The 25,473-nt window shown below is 38.8% G+C and overlaps 1 protein-coding gene across 2 annotated transcripts in view; it reads left to right on the forward strand.

Moving 5' to 3' along the window:
- BANK1 (B cell scaffold protein with ankyrin repeats 1) overlaps positions 1 to 25,473 on the forward strand; it is a 159,668-nt gene that overhangs the window by 50,365 nt on the left and 83,830 nt on the right. For both annotated transcript variants that reach the window (XM_076336811.1, XM_076336813.1), the window contains exons 7-8: positions 5,702 to 5,822; positions 17,219 to 17,415. In XM_076336811.1, the coding sequence (XP_076192926.1) occupies positions 5,702 to 5,822; positions 17,219 to 17,415 (318 nt within the window). The remainder of the gene's footprint in view (positions 1 to 5,701; positions 5,823 to 17,218; positions 17,416 to 25,473) is intronic.

Below are 25,473 nucleotides of genomic sequence, written 5' to 3' on the forward strand. Positions count from 1 at the left end.
TCTTTTGTAAGTGTACATAGGTGTTGGAAGATTTGTCATCATATTTAATGGTGCCTGCTGGGCCATGGAGTGAGGTACACTAACTAGCTAGGTAGCTAAACTATTTCCACAAACTTTTTAAATACTTTAAGCTCTCATGTAAACCTGATTTAATGGCAATAAGATACATCGTAAAGATGCAATTTACAGAACGTGAATTAACTTAATCTTTAAAAGTATGTTCACACAAGGAAAAACAAAACGGACATGATACTAATTACAATTCCCATCAAGTAGCAGGAGTAGTAGTAACTTTTATTTAACCAGGATAATTAAAACCTTTGAGACTATCGGCTTATTTGCAAAAGTATCCTGGGGCAACAGTGGTTTATCTACACAAAGTAACAATTAAACACAATGGAAAACAAAATTAAAAATAGAATAGAAAAGCTTACAGCAATTATTGATCAAAGCAATATCATTCTGTTGTTCAAAGAAAAGTTCAAGATCTTTACTGATACTGAGAAGTATCTCCTTATTAAAATTCTGTGATGAATGCAAATTGCTACAGTAATGTATACCAAAGACACATTGCTTTGGTAAAATGCTTTCATTGTTTTATATATTGTGTTGCCAGCCCTTCCAGCTACTTTGAGATGCTATCATAATTGAGATTATTGTCCCCTTCTCCACTTTGTCCCCCAATAAAGCCAAACAGATAAACAAAACCCAATAAATAGGCTTACAGTTATTCATTCCTTTTACTGATGGTCAGGTCAGTTCATATATCTTAGTGGGAGACCAACAAAGTACGGTACCACTGCACTTATGAATTCCTTTTTTTAGAGAGGGATTAAAGATTAATACTAACCATGTTTTAGATTAAACGTATTCTAAGATTTTTAAAAATCATGGTTTTGGATGAAATTCTTTGCCACATCTGATAGATTGTAATTTTCTATGTTCCAAATTTGTCTGAATTGAAAAAGCATTTACCAACCTTAGCAAGACATTTTAAACAACCAAATAAATAATTAGAATGTAAGGAAATAAATAGAGTAAAAAATGAAATAAGCTTCTTTGCATAAGTTTCAAAAGAAAAAAAACCTGAAATTTTAAGTAAAGTAGGAAGAGTTGTGGTCATAACAACTGAATCATAATGCTGAATGAACTTGCTATCAGAATATATGAGGGTGGGCATTGGCTAAAGACCATGATTTTTTTTTGTTCTCTCACTTTCATATAATTCTACATTAAAGAAACTGTGTTAGGGAGTTTATGTTCTTACAGTAATCCGGTGTACAGACTGATTTTAAAGTTCTTATAATTCATAATTAAAAATATTAATTCATATTTAATTTTTTTACTTTTCATCAACTTATCTTTTCAACATTCTGCTGGATTTACATGCTGTATTGATTTTTCTCTCAGACGTTCTACCAAATGCAACTATTGATTCAATTATTTAGCGTTGGGGTTTCCTGGTACAGATTTCTTAGGTTTTCAAAAGAAATTGAAACTAGGGTCATAGCCTTATTACTGAAGTTGATAGGTTCATATTAATTTGAGTGACTTAAACTACCTAGAGAGATTCAGGAAGTCTTCATGACAAACTTTGGTTGAATAATGCTCCTATGATTCTGAGAGACTTGGTATCTTAAAGGATGTTTTTATCAAACAGGATTGCAGTTACAATGTGTATTGAAAAAGAATGAAAATAAACTGCAGCCATTTCTATGAAAACTTGTAAGAAATAGCTATATGACTTATGTGGTGATACTATGTATGCACCTTTACCTGATCCCCAGAGATACTTTCTTTGAAACCGTTTTCAATAGTTCAATCTTCTAAGCCACATCAGCAGCTGTTATTTTAAAATGTTTCTTTCTTTTCCTCTAAGTATGAAATCTCTCCATATTCTATCACTGGCTAAAATTGTCAGAAATGCCTAAGTGATTTTTAAGCCTAGCCCATTCTCCTTGGCAGAAGTAATCTAGCTATTGAACTGCGTATAAAGTAGTGTCTGATACGGAAGAACTACTGAAGAAGTTAATCTTTATGTAAATGTAACCTTGTTAGTACTGCTAAAGCCAGTGAGAAATACATTAAGTTACTGGCTGTGTATGCTGTGTTTCAGTGGCACACTTTTTCAGGGTTTTGTTAGCAGTTATTAAAGAATGCAGATCATCTCATTCACAAAAGTAGCAAAATATGTGCTTGGTCTTCCCCTTTTTCAAGGATGTTTTTTGGAAGCCCAGGTGTGGGCTTCTCTGTTGTTCACAGCTGTGTCCTCTTGCTCTGAAAAGGAGGTGAGAGAATGGAGATAGTGCCTACACCTGGGGAAGTGGTACTGAGCAAGGACAAGCTGCTGGTGCTGAGCTCTGGGACAGGTAGTGGCACTTGCAGAAGGACTGAGATTGAAGGGTAGAGCAGAGCAGCTTGCTGTGCTTCAGAGAGCATGGGAAGAATTGCATACAAATTCACTAGCTTAATTCTGAGCGGCTTCTGGAAAGAAGAACTTGCCTGCAAGGACGCAGGGAGAAAGTAGTGCTTTTACTTCTTTTCTGTCATGTTTTAAATCTTTATTCAGATAAAATGTGGGCTTTCTCAAACTCCTGACTGGCTCAGTGTTCCCTTGCAGGTGTTTAACTTCAAATACAGTTCTACTTCTGTTGGCTTTGGTGAAGCTTCAGCATGAACTTTAAGTGCATAGCGTTGCTGGGATTTCTTGGGAAGATTTTATGGGCCTATAGAGACCTGTGTAGGGTACATCAAAATATATAAATGCAGCATACTTAGAGTCTGTAAGTGCTCTGGAGCAGGAATGGGCAGTAAAGGAAAAGTCTCTAAACTGAATTCCTTCTTGGAAGGAGGTGACCTTTAGGTTGGTATGGAGCTGGATAGTGCAGAGTGGTCCTATTGCTAGTTCTGTTTCACTGTTACTTCTGCTATTATCTTCACGTAAGTGCTGGAACAGGCCCTCCTGTATGTGAGATAAGACATTAACATAGACTTTTTTTTTTTAAATAACTTAACTAGATTTTCCTACTGTGTCTTTGTTGTGGAGTAGCAGAACAAAGCTACTCGTTGTGGTTTAGTTAACAAGATAGCTTGTTAAATCATTGCTTGAGCCTTCAGATTTTAGATCCCTGGAGTAAAAGAAAAAATTTGAGGTGGAAAACTTCAAGCAAGTTGCACTTATAACTCTGTATAAGAAGTGTATTGTGCCTGACTTGGAAATCATAGAAACGGATAGGCTGGTCATAGGAAGGCAGGCCCGTTAAAGCATGAGAAATTTAGCTCTAGTTTAACCTGTTCCCTTTGGGAGATCAGACAAAGTTCTGTCTCAGCAGCTTCTAAAAACTGAGCTAGCCTGATGTGGTTAAGTCATGCAACTGTTTATGGCCTTGAAAATTTTGCTGCAAGTTCCTGAAATTGTGTGCTCTTCTCATTTCAAGAACTTGCTCTGTCTCAGATTGTGAAACATTGTTTTATCCCATGTAAATTTGGTTGTCTGAGTGCAAAGTAAGAGCTATACATTCTTAAGGTACTCCTCCCCCGGATTTCTGCCTGAATAAAAGGGAGAAGGAAGGATTCCTGCCTCAGCGCATATTAAAAAGCAGAGGAGCTTTGTAGGCAAGATTACCCTGAGTGCTTGCTGAAAGAGACTGTGGGGTGTTTATTTGGCTTTGATATACAAGACAGTCTGAAATGGATTCTGTCTGAAATTGCTCCTTGGGCCTTTCAGGACAGATGATAAGAGGCAGGTGTTGTTGCGGTGTTTTTTGTTTGGTTGTTCATTTTCTTTTGAACAGAGAGGGCTAGATAGATAGCAAAATGTGTAAGGGGTGTCCCTGCCATTTTAAATGGAAATGTTACTTCAGGATTAGTTTGTCTATAAGCCCACCTATATGTTTATTCTCTGTACAGTGGAATTTCTGCTATACAGTTGCTTCAGTGAATACTGATGGTTTTGAGCCTCTTTCTTCATGACACAATATCTACATATACACTGATCTGAGCTGGTTCCTGTGTTCTTACTTATTTTTGTCTTACTCTAGATTGAACTCTATTAAGGTAGTACCAATGACGATACTGTATCTAAGAAGACCTACTTGGAATAAGAGAGAGTAGTATGGTTTCCTATCTGAATTTTAATATTATTCCTCTCAATAATTTTTAAATATTATGTTAATATAATTCATGTTAATGGGGGGGTTGATAGATATTTGGGAGATTTTGCATATCCTTTCTCAATTCACACTGTAAGTCTGGTACTCAGGCTAGATCTTTATTCTAGAACAAGCCTTAAAGTTTTTTTTTTCCTAGGCAGAGTCTTGTTTTTTAAATGCTTGTTGCTTTGGTTATTGAGGAATAAATTATGTATTCATAATTATTGAACAACAAATACAGAGAATGTAATGTGACAGTACAGAAAGGGTGAATTATGGAGAGAAATAGGTCACAAGTTACTAAATATAATGGGGTTTATGTATCATAATCAATATTGGAAGGCCTAGTATTAATTACAGGAAAAATAAATGATCATATTTTATTATCAGTAGCTTCCTACCTGCACAAACTTGTCTTCTAATTCTGGGTAGGACTCAGATGAAAATTACATCCTGCCTGTGTACTCAACATTTTCTGATCACGTCACACTTATTTTCTTACTCACTTTTAACAGCCTCGGGAATTAAACTTCATGTTTCATCGGTAGACCCCTCTGTCCTTTTCTCCTCAGCATGTCAGTCACAGAGTTTCTTTTTAAGTTTATACGCTAAGTGTGTCTGCAGATATTGCCTGTTAGTGATCCCAGAATTGTCTTGGCCAGAAACAGTTCAGCTATGGGAAGGCAAACGCAGGGCTGCTGACATCTGAGCAGAGTAAACCCACTTCTCCTGAGCTCTTCTGTGCTGTGGCTGAGCTCCTTTTGGTGCCCAACGCAGCACAGACTGGACTAGTGCTGTAGTACTCAGTGTAAAATATTCTTACTGTTCAAATCTCTGTAGTCATGCTTCTTTTGTCACACCAAGCAAAGAAACACTTAATTATGTCTACTGTGACAGTCGTTAGGACTAGATCTTGGCCTTCTGTCCAGAAAGAGGCAATCAAAAAAAGATTCCATGGCAGTCAGTGAGGATTTCCCTTGTCTAAAGACTATATATTTAGTAGAAAGTTAATCTAACTGGTTGCTGTCAGTTTCTTAATCTGTCAGCAATATTATGGCTTGGCTGATGGAACTGAAGCTGTTTCTTACCTAGCAAAGTACACAATCTTAGTGTAAAGGTTTGGGTAACAGAGAGCTACTGTAGTCTTTAAACTTATCCTGAATTACTGCTGTAGTAAGACCTTGGGTTTATTGGCACCTTGCATCTGTCAGAACAGTTCCTGATTATTACACTGCATCGTTGTAGCTAAATCGAGAGTTGATGAACACAAATCTTCCTGTCCTTACCCTTCATCCAGAAATTTTTAGTCATGGCTGAACTTCATAAGTTATAATACCTGTTTTTCTTCAGTTGGATCGTGTTATCATGGTCCTTCTATATTAGAACAGCTCTTCTGTAGCTTTCAAAAACTACGCTGCTCTTACTAAGACTGAATTTGTAATAATACTGTTTTGAGTAATTTGATTCACCAGCACTCTGAGGGTAAAGTTAAAAATACATATGCAACAAACGCACTAATTTTTTTCTTTTTTTTTTTTTCTTTTAAACAGGCTTTTAAATTTTCTTCTGTAGAGAAGCTGGACAATGTTCTGACTTCGTTACTGAAAAGCAAAATATCTACTTATGTATTCAGCCCATTCCAAAGTGAAGAACAGTACCATCAACAAGCTAGTGAGTCACATCTCGTATGCATTGATTTTTATTACTGATGCTACGGTTATTACTTATAAATGTTAATAAGACAATCTTTAAGAATTTAAAGTCACTAGTGAAATGGAGGAATCCACAATAAAGACAACATAACCAGGAAAAATGGGGAAAAGAATTCTGTACATCATTACTTCGTGACTCAGTACTATGTATTTATACTTGTCTGGATATTTGATCAACTTTGGATTAACTGCAAATTGACAGGTTTACAGCTGAGCGAATTTATACTAAGAAAACGGGCAATAAGAGACACGAGATGCCTGTACATTATATAGTTTTTTTACTAATTGCTCTTCTGCAATACAATTTAAACTTCACTTTCTCAAAATTTGGTGACATAGAGAATTCTTTCTGATTTTCTTTTTAGATGAAGAGAAGGGATGGCTTCTGGACTTAGAACAGCACTAAACATCTCCATTCACTTTAGTACCTATGCACTTAATAGTTTCCATTACTTCTGGCCAAAAGATAATGATATTATTTTTAGTTAAAAAAAAAAAAGCATCCCAGTGAGTTAAAAGAGGATTTGTCTATAAAGTAGACACACTATATGCACAATTCAGTAGTGTATCAACAGAAACTACTGTTCAGTACCAAATGGAGGGTCCTGGTTGAATTCATTAACCACTTATTAAGGATTCAGATTGGTTTGCAGTAAACCAAGGGTGTGATTATTTAGCTTGTGTTTTGAAAGCATCATTATGTTATTATTTCAGATGTGTTTTAGACCTCAGCTTTTCTAAGAAACATTTTGGGAAAAACAAAAGCCAAGAAAATGTTTCCTTTCTGAAATACTTAAGAAAGATGTGTTTGAGTTGTTGCCTGACTCCTGTTTTGTGTACCTGGACTATGGTTTTGAGAGAAAAATAAGCTCACTGCAATCAAGTACAACATAACACTTACTTCTCACAACCAAATATAACAAGTTTTGAAGGTAGCTCTACTGTGATCACTGTCATGCTTCCTTTCCTTTTCAGTAAGGTTTCTTTGATGATGGAATTCACCCCTCTGTATTAGATAAACATGATTCCACTTGTATTCTAAAAATGAGCTTAAATGTGAGTCTAGGTTAGTGGAAGCAAACAAGTAGGGTGTTAAGTAAGGCACATGTCCTTGACATTTTCCTGTGCAGGACTGCAGGATGGGGGTGTATAGGACACATTAAAGACTCATTCCCAATGTGAAATGCTAGTTCTGATAAACAAAAGATTTTCTGCTTCTCTAGTAACCAGTTAGATCTGGGCATTTGTTGAATATTGAGAATAATGCTTACCAACCTGTAGTTCCTCCCCAAAAGGCCTGTGCGGTTCAAGAGCAAGTTGACCGCTTGTGAGCTTGAGCCAAGTAGTGACCTTCTTAAAATGAAACGGTTTGGTGTATGGCACAACAAGAAAGTACAAAGTTAGATGCCTAGATTCTTCATGAAAGATATGGTTGCAGAGCTGGAAGCACTTAGAATGTGGGAGGCCTGGGCTCTGATCCTCCTTCTGCCTGGAAGGTATGTAAACCCATGTCTTTGACTCCCTGTAAGAGCATCCCAAACAGGCATTAGACATATCACGTCTAATAGAGGACTAGCATCTTCTTGTTCAGCCATTTTTATAGCATTTTATTCCAAGCACCATTTTTTCTTCCAAAGAGAAAATGTCAAAGACTGAAAACTAATTAAATACTTTTGGGAAGGAAATGAAGCTATTGGACAAAAAGCTCTTGAGCACTGAGATGAGTTTTACTTGTATCTCCGAACAGGCAGATTAATCAGCCCTAATTTCCTAATTCCTGTATGTGTTGCTTTTCCCTAGTGGTCAAAATAGGCTAACATGGCAGAAATCCAGTTGTCTGTTTCCAGGGGGAACACAGACACTTTGCATTGAGACATACTTAGTTGAAATAGAGGCATGTCAATAAGTCAGAATACAAATATACTTTTAACTTCTCATTGACTACCTGTATGTGATTCTACAGGATTCCTGCCCACCTCCAAACTTTGCTTCTAAAGGCTCCAAAGCCTATTGAACTCAATAAAGAGAGCCTCTGATTAGACTTGCTATCAATTGCTTAGTTCATAAAGCTTTGAATATGTAATTTTTCTCCAAAAGCTGGAGTGAGTTTTTTGTGCATCTAGCATCTAATGGACTGTACTTAATCTTCTGGCTTTCCAGTCTGGGTGTAACAGCTCTAGCTTAATAATAATACCTCTACCCAAAGGTAGATGCGCTCCTTGGAAGCTAGATGCTTCCGAAGCAAAGATGCACTCCTTTCAACCGAAACACTAAAAAAAGTTTAAATCTTTTTAAATCTTATCCTTTGGAGACTGTTTCATAAGTCCAGTCATTGGCATGACTACAGGAGGTCAATCTTGCAGCGTGGGGCGTAGATAAAAGAAACCTTTCTCTGTATGGTTTTACCTTGATGCTTTATTTTAACTTTATAGCTAGCATGTCAGGGTACAGCTGATAAATTGCTGTACTTGGGAGTTCTCAGTATGAACTCAGAGTGAACAAATAATGAAGAACTCATGATTAATTTTATTGGATAACTAATGAATTGCATGGTGTGACTTCTCACAAAGTGTACAGCTGTGTGATTAAAAACTTAGGAGTGTAAAACTAAATATAAAATCTAACAGGAAAAATGCACGTGATGTAGTCAAAGAAAAGTGCAATGTGATGCTTGCCTATATTAACAATGGTTGAGATCAAGACATCACCAGATAGATGTTTGCTTACGTAATTTTTCAAGAGCCGCTCCCCTCCCCAGAATGGCTGTTTAACAGTTCTTTAGTATGATGAATGCAATACTTGTGAGAGGTTGGTGTCTAGGCTGGCAAAGTCAAGACAGATGGCAAAGATGCAAAAGGTCAACTCTGATACCATCTTACTTTCAATGCATCTATTACAAATGTCTGAATAATCTTCTCAGCTAGCACTTCTTTCTTTGGTTCATTCTCAATGTATAGTTTCAGATTGCCTAATTTAAGGCAATCTTATAACTGTTTTTATTTTGTACGCAGAATCTCCACCAGAAATGCAATTTCATCATTCTAGGTGATAAGAACAAAAGTATGTACATGATATTACTATAGCTCTCACTGTGTGTTTCCTATCATGTACATACGTGATCATATTTATAGTGTTTTTTTTCTTGCAGACCCTGAGGCTGTTTACTTGTCTTTCAGTTTCCATTTATTCAAATTAAGTTGGAGACTTTGAGCACATGATGACAGGCCTTCTGTGTAGTTCCTTGTTTAATATGATCTTTTCTGAATGACTGGTCTGTTATACCCAGTCTATTATATCAATATAACCAGGTCTCATAAATGTGTGTGATTACCTGTCTCTATACTAACGTATGTATATGCAAGCATGCCTATAAATAAGATGTGCTTAGGGTACAATCATCCATTGTTATTTCCCTGGAGTAGACTCAACTAGAATATTTTCAGTATTCCTATTTCTTTTAAATACTAATTAAAAAAGCAAGATGTCCTGATAAACTTACTATGTTACCATAATATCTAACAGAACAACTTTACCTGCTTAGTATAGGTATATCACTGGATATAATGATTTCTAAGGGAAGTTTTTCAAAAGATGCCATGGATCACAAGTATGTATTCTGGAAATTTGAATCTCTTGCCATCTAAGCAAGGAGAACTGTTTGAGCAGCACATTGGACTTTGTGAAGTTCCTTGCAATATGAAAACCTAGGGCTATAGCCCTGCAAGCGCTTTAACATGTATGTAATATTCTTTCTTTATGGGATCTCACTTGTTGGACTACATGCAGGAAGGAAATTACATCTCTGCCTAAATGGAGGCAATGATGATGCTGTATCTTTACTTGTTGTTTGACCTCCTCTTAAGTTTGTCAGTATTATTCAAAAGAAATTGATTTATAAAAGGCAGCAATTGGAAATGGTAAAAATAGAAAATTATGCTGATTTTTTTACAAACCATGGTTTCCAATGATAGCCATTGGAACGTATTTTGCCATGCATAAGATGAGTTTCAGTTGCTTGCTTTTGATTAAGTATCCTATTGTAATAGTTATTGTAGGAACCAAAAAGTAAATCAGGAGTCTCTACCAGAAAACATCGTTGGAACTGCTGTATATGTAAAAGCTTGTCAGAAATAAAGTGCACACTTCATATCTGAACTGTGCCTTTTTTGTTTTAATTGCTTTTTTTGTTGTTGTATGATATGTTTTACGTAGTTCTAAAGAAGATAAAAGTATCTGAATGTTGTCAAAATATATTTAGGATTATGCATGGATATTACCTACTAGCAGTATAGAAGAATTAAGATAAAGACTTTTATTCAGCTTATCAAGGGGAAGAATGTTTTAGTAATGAGTGATATTTAAAGAGATTATTCTGCAGTCTCTAAAGGGGAGTACTGGAAGCCCAATGAGATGAGAAAGCTAAACACAGACTGAATAGAAGCCACTGGAAAAACATTTTGTTTAACAGCAGCATTAACTGAAAGAAAGAGCCAAGGCACGTCTGGGATTTTTAGTGGTGGTGTCCTCCATCCCTTGTGGAAGCATGTAACTAAAGCTGGAGGTACCGTCCTGAATATTGTACATGCTGTACCAAACTGATTTCAGGGTACCTTCTATGTACATTATTCCTTTATATTCTGTTAACACAATCCAGTCAAAACGTACTAACAAATCCAAACTCGTATTTCAAAACTTTTTGTGAGCTTGGGGAGCTCTGATTCTGCTCTTGAATCCTCAGGTTTGGGAATTCTTGGTGCATTGATTCCTGTCCAAGGGATGGCAATTTACTTGAGGAAAACCTGTTTCTTTTTCCACTGTTAGTGAATTTTCCTTTTTTTACAAGTTATCTGTAACTATTTCTCTTATTAAACTCAAACATCGAGGCTTATGAAAAGTCCTGAATTTACTCTTTTGGTAGAAAATACTGCTTTTTGTCACCTAACACTACTAGCAACATAACGAGTCCTATTCTGATTTCTGTAATTCTTTCTTTCAAGCTGAAACATCTATCCCAAAAGAAGAAATAGAGTCTGGGTTTTCAGCTGCTAGCGAAACAATGGGAGAAAAGATAGACGGGGGGAGAAGAAACGGATAGGGCTTTAAGTATTTCTTTGGTTTAATTGATATTGACACTGTAGACGTCATTTTAAGTGTCTATTTAAATTGCTAAAAAAAAAGTAATGTCCTGTATCAATAATTTGGGAAATAAAAGAAGGTTGTCTTACAAGATCTGCAGAAATATCACTGTAGGCTGTTCTGTTTGCTTACTGCGATTTTATGAAAATTCCCGCAGGCTAAGACAGTGCTACAATACAGTAATATTAGATTTTATGCTCTGTTTTATAGCTGAGGTGTTTCAGAATGCTCTGCAGAGAAGAGTAGAGAAGGGATTATGACAGGACAAAACATACAAAACAGCAATTCCCTCTTAACCTTGTGTATGTCAACTAAAACTTTAATTACAAGCAAGCACTGGCCTCAAAGTTAGTTGAAAGCTGAAGAAGCCAACTTTAGGCACTTAAAAATATGCCACTTGGGCACTTTCTCTTTAACCTTTCCTTTCTGCTTATGATCACCAGCTAACTACTTCTCAGTGTAGGTGCCAAACAGCGGCAGCTTTTCTCTGTTAATGTTCTTCATTAAAGGACTGCTACTGAGTAAAAGCTGTTCGCTTCTAGTTACCCTAATAACTACTACTTTTGTTCAGTTCTATATATTTAGCTGAAATGTATCAGTTGTTCCAGTTTCACAGCTGATAAAAGTTCCAGCAATTTTTCCCAATTCAGTGTGACCAACTTGCAAGTTCAAGAATGGTATTTTCTGCCTGAAGCATGTATGCTTTCAAATAATTACAGCCTCTTCCTACTGTATGTAATACATAACTTCAGTTAAAGCAGTTAAACACAGTATGGTGGAAATTTCTTTACAGTAGAACATCTAATTTGTCTTCAGAGTTCACTGAATTTTGTGAATTGGCAATTAAGTGAACAACTATAATTTTAAAAAAAACCAAACACATAGATCTTGCAGTGCATTATTCTTACTTGGTTATTTTGACAGTGGTACCCTTGGTTGTCATTGACTTTTGCTGTAGAACCTCGAGGAAAGAGAGAACTTCTCACCTTTGTCAGGTGACTTGGGAGGGATTTAAGCAGTTAGTGGTGCCTCTTTTCAGAATGAGGGCAAAAAGAAAGACCAGTAGTCTTCAATCATCTCTTTTGAGCTCATTAACCTTATTTTTTAATTAATTAAATATGTATTTAGGTATTTAGGGGAAGAATTTCTGAGAGGTCAAATCCAACAACATCTTTTTCCCCTCACTGCATGGGTGGCAAAGCCGTTAGCTTATACAGGGCAGAGAATGACTACTGGTACCACAGCTGCATATGGAAATGGGCATTGAAGTGTTACTGAGGTTGCTGAAGGAACAGCAGCCATCTCAACTGTTGGTATAGCATTTACCAAGAAAGCGATCATACCAGCGTGGCCTCAAGTAGTTCAATAGTTCAGAGTTTTCTATCATGAAGACTTGGCAAGTTTGGCCCTTGAAGATTGCATCCTACTTTGTGTAAGTGCAGGGGGCTGCCAGTTGTGTTGCCTGAAAAAGCTTTGCAAATCAGAGTGTTAAAAGCTGTCTTAAAATGGTGGAGCTTAGTGTGGTCATCTGATGGTCCTCACAATAACTTTTTGCCTTGTGTCACAACTTGATGGCACCAGGCTTCTGTTTCATGGGCAGAAGAAATTAAAGAGAGCTCTTGAATGAAATTAGGAGATAGGTTACAATCATTTTGTAATCCTGATGCAACTTCTGTTATTTGTCTTCTCTGGACTTGGGGTCTTTTGATGGCACGCTTGCCTGTTGCACCTGTTTTAAGCATGGGGTGGGAATTCATACTGTGGAAGTCATTTGAATTACTCTGTGAACAGAACTTTCCCTTTTATACTTTTGAAGTGGATGCCGTGAAAAGATAGAAAAGATGACATTATTTATAATGACTGTCAGTAGATTTATGTCTCGAGCAAGATTTGTATCCTGGAATTAACACTTCAATAATTAAGTTCAGTCTTTAGATTTAACACACTCCCAAGAAAATAATACAATCCTTGTAGCTTCTTTGTTCAGAGATGTAATAGTGATGCTAGCCTTGATGCTTGTTTAAAACTAACCTTTTTGGAAATTGCCTGTCAATCTAAGATCTCATTGGATCTTGTACAAAAAGAAAATCCCTCTGCTATTGAATAAAAACAGTCCTGCTTGTATCTGCCTGCATGTATGGAATTTTGTTGCATTGTTGCACAAAGTTGCTGACTGATAGGTTGGTATGTAGCAATAGCACTATCCTCAATGGCTCCTTCAGCTATAGTTCTAACTGGAACCAACGTTTTGAGGCTGTATGATTTTATAACAAAGCTCATGTAGCCCAAATAGTTGTAAAGGTGTACAGGTCAGACTTATCTGAATACTCATTCTCAAAATAAGAAACATAAAAGTATTTCTATCTCCTGTTCTTGGTGAAAGTGCTTTAATATTGTTTATGTGGTGTTAAAAACATTTGTTTTGCTTATGTCTTTTTTGAGTATTATGTCAAAGATCTCAGTACCAGTGCTGCTGTTAAAGTTTTCATACCTGAAGACACCCTTTTTTTCTGCTTACTGTGAGAGGTAATACAAAAAAAAGTTTTAGGAAATTGATTTATTGATTTTTACCATCCTCCATGGCTGGCTGAGGTATTTCATTTGTTAATGATGTAGTCTCCTGTAATGTTCAAAGTATGGAAGTGTAGCAGTCCTGCTTGAATATCAAACCTAGCTAGGGAGGAGTTGAGTGGTGACCAGAAAAACCACCTCAACTGCGAAGGAGCTGAAGGGATTTTGGGGTTGGTTCCGGGATACTCTGTTTTCTCTGTTTACTTTGAAAACTCCGATAGAAGCCTAGAACAGGCTTATGAATACCACTGACTCTTTTTCTCTTTATATTGATGAAGAAATCATAGCATCCAGTCCATTGATAATATAGACTTGATTCCCCTTTCGGATTTGTAACCAATTGTTTCAGGTTTCATTAGCATGAGTGGAAATTCTTTTAGAGCATGTTATTAATACTTTGTTAAGGCTCTTTTTACTGACTATGTTTGACCTTCTAGAGTCTGCTAGCAGGATGCAGACTATTGATTAGAGTTCATGTAATTTGCTCTTCTTTAAAATTACTGCTCAACACCTATTTCACTGTTGGACATCTCAAAAAAAAAAAAGCAAAAGACAGAAGCATTAAGAAAAGCAATTTGACAACGATTTGTGGATGTATTTTGGAATATTAGGTTGGGCTTGGACACTTGTTTTTGTTTAAGAGAATCCTGTGTAATGAAGTACACTTAGCTTTGATGCTGTCATCCCGGCCTTAAAACTACTTGCATACGTTTTTACTGCTCGTGTGACAGCTCCTTAAGTTGGTATATATTTGCCTCGGTCTGCGTGGGATTAGTTTTTCCCTGCAGTTAGCAAAGTATAGACAAAAATAAGAAGCCAAATGGCTATACTCTGGGGTAACATTTACAGTTCTTCTAATTACAGAATTAAGTCCAGTTTGTGGAACTTCAGTTAAGATGTTGAGCAATATGAAGTAAAGAAGTTGTGTGGCACCTACTTTCAAAAACCTTAGCTGGTACGATGTTTTAAGGTTGCCTATTGTAACTCAAAGGATTTTAAAGCACACTGCAAATACAAAGGAATATAAGCTAAAACGCATACCCTTGTCGATATAAGCTTAGCCTACAAAGGCTTCTAAAATAAGTGACTTGATTTACACAGGTGCTGTGTCTTTATGGTTTCTTGGTTGGATTTTTGGTTGCCTGGTGGAAATAAGTCAGGCAATACTCAATTTGTTTAAAAATCAAATTAGGGTTGTTAATGTGACTTCCTACTAAAATGTAGCCCACTCAAGTATCTTGTGTCAAAACAATATTGGAGTGGGACAATGGTGGAATAGTCTTTGTCCAAAATGCGGTCAAGAATTGTCTTAATTTTTCTGGTCAATCAGTACTTAGCTATGCCTATTCCAAGAACTGTTCTTGTTCCTTGAATCCTTATATCTAATGGTGGGGTGAGGTTTTACTCTCTCCCATATTAACATTCTGCAGGAGCAAAAGGGGGGGGGGGGAGGTACACAAATTCACCACTGCTGAGCCAAATTTTAATATGTAGAAGAATGTAAAAATGAGAAAGTTTGTTAAAGACTGGCAGCTAAGACAATTCCGAAAGAAGTCATAACTACTACTGAGTCCTTTTGCCAGCACACGAAGGGCTGAAAATGTGCTGGCTAGCTTGTAGGACAACTGATGACTGGGATATAAAAGAGAACTCAAGAAAGCTAGAAGAAACTGTGTAGATTCCCACGCTGTAGTCCTGGTTGGGAGACACGTGGAAAGAGACTGTCTGGAGTTGAAGGAATCATGAAGTTATAGCAAAAATGGGCAGGTTGAGCACGAAGAAATTACCCGGAGTAACTGGTATTCATTAAGAGCTCTGAGGAAATTTAAATGTAAAATAGCTGGATTTCTAACAGCAGTGTGCAATTTTTCAGTTCTGTAGTACTAGAACGTGTAACTGTGATGCCAAAACCCTGTTTCTCTGGGGACCTTGAGAACTAGAAGCAGGTTAATGTGTTGTCTCTACCAGACAGATTAACAGAAATTGTAATAAAATAATGTTTCTGTAATGTGAAGTCTTGCTTTATAGATTTCTCATAGTTTTTTGTAAGTCAGCAAACCTGATCAAGTCAGTAATTGATTGGGTATGGATGAATTACTGGCCAAAACCAGGAGGCAGACAGTTGGAAAAAACTTATGCTAGTGATACAAAGTAATCAGTATAGTAAGGAGAAGGGCTAATTGGGAAGAAAAATGGGGGAAAGGCCTTATGAGATTTAGTAATTATGCAGTAAAATGTCAGATGATATTCATTGTAGGTGAAAACAAAATGATGCAAGTGGAAAAAGCAGTCCTATGTTGTCATACAAAATGAGAGGCTTTGAGCAGGCTATTAGCAGTGAGGAATAAGACCACGCAGTTCATGGTAACATCAACTTGTTGCTAGGCAGCAGATCAAAAAGCAAATTAAATACTAGGAATTATTAGAAAAGGAATAGAGAACAAAACAGGACATAATTATGACAATGCATAAATTACATGGTTCACCCACAAGTTGAGTATCATGTGCTGCTCTTCTATCATCTCAAAATAGTTACGTTAAAGCTGGAAAAGTTTCAGAAAAGAGCAGAGGGGGTGATGGAGTTGATTCTCTGTAAGGCACAATTAAGTAGACTCTAGCTCTTCAAGAAAGAAATTCTGGGAATGAGTAAATCTCTAGAAGTGCAGAGAGGGCAGACAGGGACGGAGAATAAGATGAATTAGGGACTATCAATTGAACCTAGCAGGAGCCAGGTTCAAAACAAACTAGAGGAAGCACTTCTTCACGCAGTGGGTAAGACACTGCCAAAAGACCCTGAGGGTGCAAGAAGTTGATGGTGCCTGGGGCAGGCTGGATGCATACTTGGAAGAGAGAGATGCTGCATGCTGATGTACAGACAAATCACTACACAACAAACCACAAGTGATTAGAAAGTGGAGTGTGAAGGCAGAGGGAAGTATTGTTTATGCTTGATCTTTTTTTTGTTGTTGTTGTGGTATGTAACTTGTGGCCACTCTTAGTTAGAATACAGGACTATGCTGAAATGATAAACTGACTTTAGTTTAGCTTTGTCCCAGTTCTCCAAAGTGAAAAATAAAGTCTGCTATAGAAATGAATATCATGCTTTTTCAGATAAATCCTAAAAACTGTTATCCGATACATTTATCTTTAATTCTCTGGTTTTTCATTGCAGGGATAATCAAATTTTTGCAAGTCTCTGGTAGTCACGTGAATTTTCAGAAATGTCTTTTAATATGAAAACATAGCACCATAAACCTACAAAAATGTCCCATTCAAATGTCTCAAATTAAAAATATTCCTAAAGCATTAAATAATATACACCTAAGCAAAAGCATGTCTTAGCTGTAGAATTTTCTTCCCCTTGCAAGAAAACTCATTTCTCAATAGAACTAAAGTGTTTTTTGAAATCCCTCTGTCAGAAAAAAAAAGAGATTTCTCAGTTATGCTAAAGGCTCCTTTATTAAAATATGTATGTGAATTGTAAAACTGTTAGTTGGAGGAATTGTTCTTTGGATGCCAGTTCTGTATTGGCAGTTTGATAACTGTGATTCCGTAGCACTAATATTCAAAGGCCTTTTGTAAAAGGTGGTAGAAGGTGTTCTATAAAAGCAAAACTGTTCTTTATGATAATTTTGTTTCCATATACAGGTAGCCATTTGGAAGAATTTCCTACTCTCCTTCACTGTGCAGCCAGATTTGGATTAAAGAACCTTGCAGCATTTCTACTCAATTATCCTGAGGCCACATGGGCTTGCAAAATAACCAACAAATATGGAGATGATCCAGCAAGTATTGCTGAGAAGCACGGGCACAGGGAACTAAGAAAATTAATCAAAGAATTGTCAGTAAGTCCATATGCTTTTTCATATGTCATCTATAACCAGGGGAGTACGATGTTCTACTATGTAGAACATACTATGTACATACTATGTACATCTACTATGTAACATGTATGATGTTCTGTATCAGAAATAGTGTGGCCAGGAGGAGTAGGGAAGTGATCGTGCCCCTGTACTCGGCACTGGTGAGGCCGCACCTCGAATACTGTGTTCAGTTTTGGGCCCCTCACTACAAGAAGGACGTTGAGGTGCTGGAGCGTGTCCAGAGAAGGGCAACGAGGCTGGTGAGGGGTCTGGAGAACAAGTCTGATGAGGAGCGGCTGAGGGAACTGGGGTTGTTTAGCCTGGAGAAAAGGAGGCTGAGGGGAGACCTCATCGCTCTCTACAACTACCTGACAGGAGGCTGTAGTGAGGTGGGTGTTGGTCTCTTCTCCCAAGTAACTAGCGATAGGACGAGAGGAAATGGCCTCAAGTTGCGGCAGGGGAGGTTTAGATTGGATGTAAGGAAAAATTTCTTTACTGAAAGAGTGGTGAAACATTGGAACAGGCTGCCCAGGGAAGTGGTGGAGTCCCCATCCCTGGAGGTATTTAAAAGACGTGTAGATGAGGCACTTAGGGACATGGTTTAGTGGACATGGTGGTGTTGGGTCGACGGTTGGACTCGATGATCTTAGAGGTCTTTTCCAACCTCAATGATTCTATGATTCTACTACTGAGATCCCATAGTATCTCCTCTTGTAAAGCCTAGCATGTTGTAGTCCTTCTGTCTGAAAATATTATTATACTCCTGCTTCTCAGAAAGAGGGGTCAAAATGGGGTACAGCCACTTTGTATATTGTCATAATGGAGATCAGAGCTTTTGCGCTGCTTGAATTTTAGGCATGTAATGGAAGGAGAACAGTGAATCAGAAGTACTTCATGTGGCCTAGCTACATTGGTGCTTTCAGCACCCAAACAATGGTTATATTGTAAGCAGTCTAGCCCAACCATCTAGACTGGGAGATAAAGACTTCTTTAAAAGTCACTTTAAAAGTGACTCTGAACCCTCTTAGCATTGTCACTCTTCAACATTCAACAGAGTGGTTGCCCTGCCTTGGCTGTCCACTCCACTGTGAAGGAAGGCTAAATTTTACCACCCTTTGTTAGATGGAGTAAATCTTTCTTCAGTTGGGTATGCAGGAGGGGGTTTGGGCAATAGTTGCCTTTCCACATGAAAGATAATAATAGAATAAAGGTCTGTGCATAGTTCTAGCATGCAAACTACTGCCAATAAAAATCTAACAAAATTGGCAGTATAAAAAGCAATATACTGTAGTAACATTTGAGAGCTTTAACCTATTTTAAGTCTTTATTGTACTAACTATAATATAAGCAGAGATGGTAATTCTTGCCCCAGAGGTTTTAAAGCCTAGAGAACAAATCAGGTAAATCATATATTGCAAGAAAGACAGGATGTGAACGTTGGCATAAGTAAGCCTATGTTGTGAAGACCTGGTGCAGCTTTGCTGATGATGTGAGGTTTTGGGGGGTTTTTTTGGTGTCAGACTCTGTGTTCACAGACAAATGGTAACAACAGACATGTAAGAGGAGAAAATACAAGGAGTGAGAAAGCCAGAAGTTTCACTTTTCTGTTAACCAATCATCTTGATGTAACCATGGATAGACATAAGACCAAAGATGGCATTTGAAGAAATGTAAGATAATAGCTGTGCAGATTATGTAGGGGAGAATGTTTTACATGACTAAGGAGGAAAATGCAAGAAACCTAAGGGTAGTTTAAGGTAGAAAGAGATATCATAAAGAATGGAAACACTGGCTGACTGAGGTTAGTTATTAAAATTCTAGAGCAAGGACATAGGGATTGGTCAAGTTTTTTCTTTGATACAGTTGGCATCTAATGTAAAAGCAAAGGAGAGGCACTGGGAAAACTGAAGACAAGTTTACTGTGATCAGTGTTGAAGCATGAAGATGGCTTTCGCAGTGTTTTATGTGCGGATTTTTTTTTTTCCCCAATCACTTCAAGGGGAAGAAAATTGCAGACCCTAGAGCCTGAAAGGCATTTTGGCAGCAGTCAAGATGCTGAATAAGAATATGCTATTTAAGTTTTTGTTGTTGAACAGCTATTGATACAGGCTGTAAAAACACTGAGGGTGGGAAAATATCCACAAAGCAGGTATTTCTCCTTTTCTACTACTGTTAAAGAAAGCTCATACCTAATTGCGGATGTGATCTGGTGTCTTTTCTGAAGTGACAGGGAATATTTCATTGCATTTACTGGACAATTAATCTGATCAGATCTCAAAAGCACTGCAGAGCTTGTTCCATTGGTGGAGTGCAAAGGAGTGTTGTACTACAGAAGTGATGCTTTTACCTCAGTTTTTGATACTGTAGTTGAGATCAAATTTAACAGAAGAAAATGTGATCCTCCTTACCATCCAGTATAAAGCTGTCCACAAAACCAGGCTGTCTTCCTGGATCAACATGTTTAGTAATTTCACATTTAACAGTTTCTAATTGCTGTACTTGTCTCACAGTCATCCTTGCACTGGTTGGAGAGCTCCTGCCAGTAGCAGTCTGATATATAAGGTCAGGTCCCTCAGCTCTTGGAGTTTACCAATTTGCTTTGAAGAGAATGGAACTGTGTTCCCCAACATCCCTACCTGTGGATCTGGCTAGATGCCATCTTTTGTATGGTCAGGCACCCCCGGTGGTACCCGCTATGTGTAAAGGATTGATAAGACTAGGCAGAACATGAGTAAGGTGATATTTAACTCTCAGTGAGATACCTAGGTTTCTTTTCTAAGATGGTCATATGAGTCAAAGAGTTGAGCATGGAAACATAGTTTCCATGGGTAATTTATTATGTTTAATGATAATGGTTAATTCCATAGGACATTTATTTTTTACGCTAGTATTTTAGAAACTCACCCCCCTGCACTTCGGACGTGTGTCTTTGTTGTGCACCCCACACAAGACTGGAGGCTTCAGAAAATGGGTAATTTTCTTTTTATCCTTAGAAACGCATTCATATTCAACCTCATGCTATAGTTTGGGGCCTCTGTAAGAGGAGACATAAGCACACATAGTATAGGCAGACTACAGCTGATATGCATTGAGAGAGTACATTGCACTTCTGTAGTCTTTTTACATTTTGGTAGACTTTGTCAGTGACAGAAAGCAGTATTTGTGAGGGTGATATATTTCACTCTAAAAAGTGTGCAAAGTATGTGCATACCTCTGATTAGCTTTTCTTTTTTAGTAGGATTATTAATTGTCCTAATAAAGTCTTAGGGTAAAATTCTCACTCTAAAACATGGATTTGTAACAGTGACTCTGACTTTATACAGTGTAATTTTTCACTAAAACAGTTCCTTCGTGGTACATATCTGCTATTGTTTGCATGTAAACAGTTAACAATAGTTGTTCTCTGCTCATGATGACTGCTCTCCCAAGTGTGAATACTTACACCAGCACTGAAGTAAAAACAGCTCTACTGCCATCATAAGCATGTGTAGTCTGGTTAGGACATGCAGTTGTACTACCCATTTTCAGTTGATTCAAATGACATGGCTTACTAATCCGACACAAGTAAAAACTGGAGCATGCTTCAAGTCTGCCAAATGTGTAATATAGTATTTTAGAAATGTTAGCTCCAGCCGCTGGAAGAAAAATGGCTTATTTGTGTTCCCTGTAATAGCGTACTTAAGAACAAAAACACTTACTGTACATCTGTAATTGATGGGAATGTGGAAAAGAAATATTTGCATGGCTGTAAGCCAAGCAGAATTTAGTTTAACCACGTTCCAGGAACTTCCCGTTACAGCTGGAGTATTGAAATTGCTCATTATTACAATAGAAGTACTTTTGTACTTGGCATACCTCTGTTTTAAAATTGTAACCTCTGTTTTGTCATTCCTTTAAAGAATAGCCCCAAAATATACACAGTAATTCATCACTTCTATCTTAAAGAGCAATAGGGTTCCAGAAAAATGAGTGTATTAAAAAATACGTTCAATTTGTCCAAAATCCTGGAAAGTGTCTTTCATTTGCCCTTGTGCTGGGGAATCCTTAGGGGAGTAAGAATTCCCTGAGATGGTTAGAGAGAGAGAGAGCAGCAAAAGAAGAAGTGGCAACACCACAGCTACTATTTCTACCTTCAAGCCCAGGGCTTTGCTGCGCAGCCTTCTTTGGTGGCTGGTGAGCAGATCTGTGCTCAGGGCATTTACCAGCTTTGCAGGTAGTACCCTTCAGCTCCCATGTCCAGCAGGCTTACCAGAAAGGTGCTCAGGGCTCTTTTGGCAAAACTGAGCTGTAAGAGCTGGCTAACTTGCACGCTGGGTCGTCTGTATGGCACAAGTTCCCTGTCCTTCTTTAAAGGGAAAACCTCTTTTGTGGAACTGGACACCGACAGTGTTGATGTGGGGAGTGTTACAGCCACAGAAGGCAGATCTGGAGTGCCTGGTGGGCATGCTGGGAGCTCATCTCCTGGTTTGTGTCAAAACAAAGCACAAGGGAAGGATCACGTAACACGTGGCATGCTTCTGTTGATAAGCTGTATGAATGGGGGGGAAGAGATTTTCCCCTTTTAGTACCAGTGTTATATGCAGGGTCATTAAATGCTAAAACACCACACCCTTTAAGAACCTGTATAAATGTGTGCTTCCACAAGTGGTAGTGTCTGCCTTCTCTGTCAGAAATCCTGCATTTCAAACACTCCTTGAAAATGTCTCCTTTGTGCTGAGGGGATGCTGCAAGACTTGATCCGTTTGTGTTAAAGTTATTAAATTGATGGAGCTGTCCCTAAAAGAGTCTTTAATGGGGATTATGATAAAGTTCAGTTTCAAATGTGCCAGCAGTTTATTAAGCGAATTGTATTTTTCTTGCATTTTAGCACAAAACCATCTAAATGGACATTCATTTCCAATTTCTACATGTTTTATTATAGTTTAGATGAAGTAATTTCCTCGTCTGTAGCATAAAAGAGGGATATCACTTAACATTCTGCGATAGCATCCTGAATTGTTACTTTGTCTTGTGATTTTATTCCTCTATAGAACCAGGTACTTTAATATTTTCCTTAATTGCTTTTAGGTTGCATTGCTTGAATCAAGTGTGTGAATTTAAAACTAGTAAGAGACATTCAGTAGGATACCGGCAGGAATCGTTGTCTCAGACTATCTGAACAGGGGAAACAGTGAGCCTTTTGAGTTTAGTTGATCCAGCTGATGGCTCAAATGCGAGTAAGAAAGGCCAAAGTACTTTTGCTTTCCATTAGCTGCAGACTCGAAATATATCTGTGGTCAGTTAGTACCCATGGTAAGTACCCATGGTACCTCGTTAAGCCGCAGTAGTTTGCTCGGGTATCGGGGCCCTATTTCAAATGTTTGTCTTTTGCATATGCTCTGTCCCCGACAACCAGCTTGTTGTTCTTGTCACCAGCTGTGGTCTTCTAAGCCTATGTAAAAGTTCTGCCTCCAGAAAATAAAGAAATCACTTAGATGACGTTCCTATCCAGCACACAAAGGAAGACTTTAAAAACTAGATGAGAAAAAATTTCTAAGCATTATGTCACTAATGAGGGAAGTATGTTCAATTTGTGACCTAACCATTTAAAATTGGAGGTCGCACTGATAGCCAGTTTAGGCATTTATGCTTCGGTACAGGAGTAATTCTTTGTTCGGGCTCTTTGGGTTGCTAATTTCTCCCTTCTTTTACGAAGAACTGTGCTGCTGAATGTGTCGTGGTCAGGAAGATTACTGTGTACCACTTGTAGTATACATCACAGTTTCTAAGAAGAATACAATTCGGAAAGTGTTTTATTGGTTGTTTGATGCAAATAACTTCTGATTGTTGGCTTTGGCCTTTAAAGTAGATTCCTAGGGCTGACATAAATGTTATTTAAATATAAAAATTGAAACAGTCACTTCATGTTGCCACCACACAGTCGAGACAGCACAAATTCATTTTTATTTTTAAAATACCTTCTAATATTTCAGAATTGGTTGCCTGAAATCTAAGGCAGAAAATGCAGGTTAATTGAGCTTTTTTTAACCTGCCCAAGATCTGTGGCCAGGCCTGTGGCAACCCATGGCAGAACAGTGAACTGATGGAAGAATCTTCTTCCTCTGCCACCAGCAAAACTCTGGATTTCTTGTTTAATATAATTTTCTGTCTGCCTGCTTCAGGGATCCCTTAGGCAGCTATTGAAAATATAATAGGTATTTAATTCTGTACATATTGGTGAAGTTGGGGTATTGTATATGAATATTGTATATATATATGTATATATATATGTATATTGTATATATATATGAATTGTACATATTGGGGTGACTCTCATGACTGGAGTGCTGCAATGGATGGCTACAGACTCTTCAGAAGGGACAGGCGAGGAAGGAGAGGCGGTGGGGTGGCCCTGTATGTTAGGGAGTGTTTTGATTGTATAGAGCTCAACGATTGTGATGATGGTACGGTTGAGTGTCTATGGGTAAGGATGAGGGGGAAGGCCAACGAGGCAGATATCCTGCTGGGAGTCTGTTATAGACCACCCAACCAGGATGAAGGGGCGGATGAAGCGTTCTATAAGCGGCTGGCAGAAGTTTCTCAATCGCTAGCCCTTGTTCTCGTGGGGGACTTCAACTTCCCGGATGTCTGCTGGAAATACAACACGGCAGAGAGGAAGCAGTCTAGGAGGTTCCTGGAGTGTGTGGAAGACAACTTCCTGACACAGCTGGTAAGTGAGCCTACCAGGGGAGGTGCCTCGCTCGACCTGCTGTTTACTAACAGAGAAGGACTGGTGGGAGATGTGGTGGTCGGAGGCCGTCTTGGGCTTAGCGACCATGAAATGATAGAATTCTCACTTCTTGGTGAAGTAAGGAGGGGGGGCAGCAAAACCACAACCATGGACTTCCGGAGGGTGGACTTTGGCCTGTTCAGGACGCTGGTTGAGACAGTCCCTTGGGAGACGGTCCTGAAGGGCAAAGGGGTCCAGGAAGGCTGGACAATCTTCAAGAAGGAAGTCTTAAAGGCGCAGGAGCAGGCTGTCCCTGCACGCCGTAAGAAGAACGGGCAGGGAAGACGACCGGCCTGGCTGAACAGGGAGCTCTTGCTGGGACTCAGGAAAAAAAGGAGAGTTTACCGCTTGTGGAAGAAGGGGCAGGCGACTCAAGAAGAGTACAGGGATCTTGTTAGGTCGTGCAGAGAAGAAATGAGAAAGGCAAAAGCCCAGCTAGAACGCAATCTGGCCGCTGTCGTTAAAGACAACAAAAAAAGTTTTTACAAATATATTAATGACAAGAAGAGAGCCAAGGAGAATCTCCATCCTTTATTGGATGCAAGGGGGAACATTGTCACCGAGGATGAGGAAAAGGCTGAGGTACTCAATGCCTTCTTTGCCTCAGTCTTTAACAGGCAGACCAGTTATCCTCAGGGTACTCGGCCCCCCGAGCTGGAAGACGGGGACGGCGAGCAGGATGAACCCCCCGTAATCCAGGAGGAAGCAGTCAATGACCTGCTATGCCACCTGGACACTCACAAGTCTATGGGGCCGGATGGGATCCACCCAAGAGTGCTGAGGGAGCTGGCGGAGGTGCTCGCCAAGCCGCTCTCCATCATTTATCAGCAGTCCTGGTTAACGGGGGAGGTCCCGGAAGACTGGAGGCTTGCCAATGTGACGCCCATCCACAAGAAGGGCCGGAAGGAGGATCCGGGGAACTACAGGCCTGTCAGCCTGACCTCGGTGCCGGGGAAGATTATGGAGCGGCTCATCTTGAGGGCGCTCACAAGGCATGAGCGGGACAACCAGGGGATCCGGCCTAGCCAGCACAGGTTCATGAGAGGCAGGTCCTGCTTGACCAACCTGATCTCCTTCTATGACCAGGTGACCCGCCTAGTGGATGAGGGAAAGGCTGTGGATGTGGTCTACCTGGACTTCAGCAAGGCCTTTGACACTGTCTCCCACAGCATTCTCCTCGAGAAGCTGGCGGCTCACGGCTTAGACAGGTGGACTCTGCGCTGGGTCAAAAACTGGCTGGATGGCCGGGCCCAGAGAGTTGTGGTGGAGTT

Source organism: Aptenodytes patagonicus, chromosome 4 (genome assembly GCF_965638725.1).
Source record: "Aptenodytes patagonicus chromosome 4, bAptPat1.pri.cur, whole genome shotgun sequence".
Taxonomy (NCBI): domain Eukaryota; kingdom Metazoa; phylum Chordata; class Aves; order Sphenisciformes; family Spheniscidae; genus Aptenodytes; species Aptenodytes patagonicus.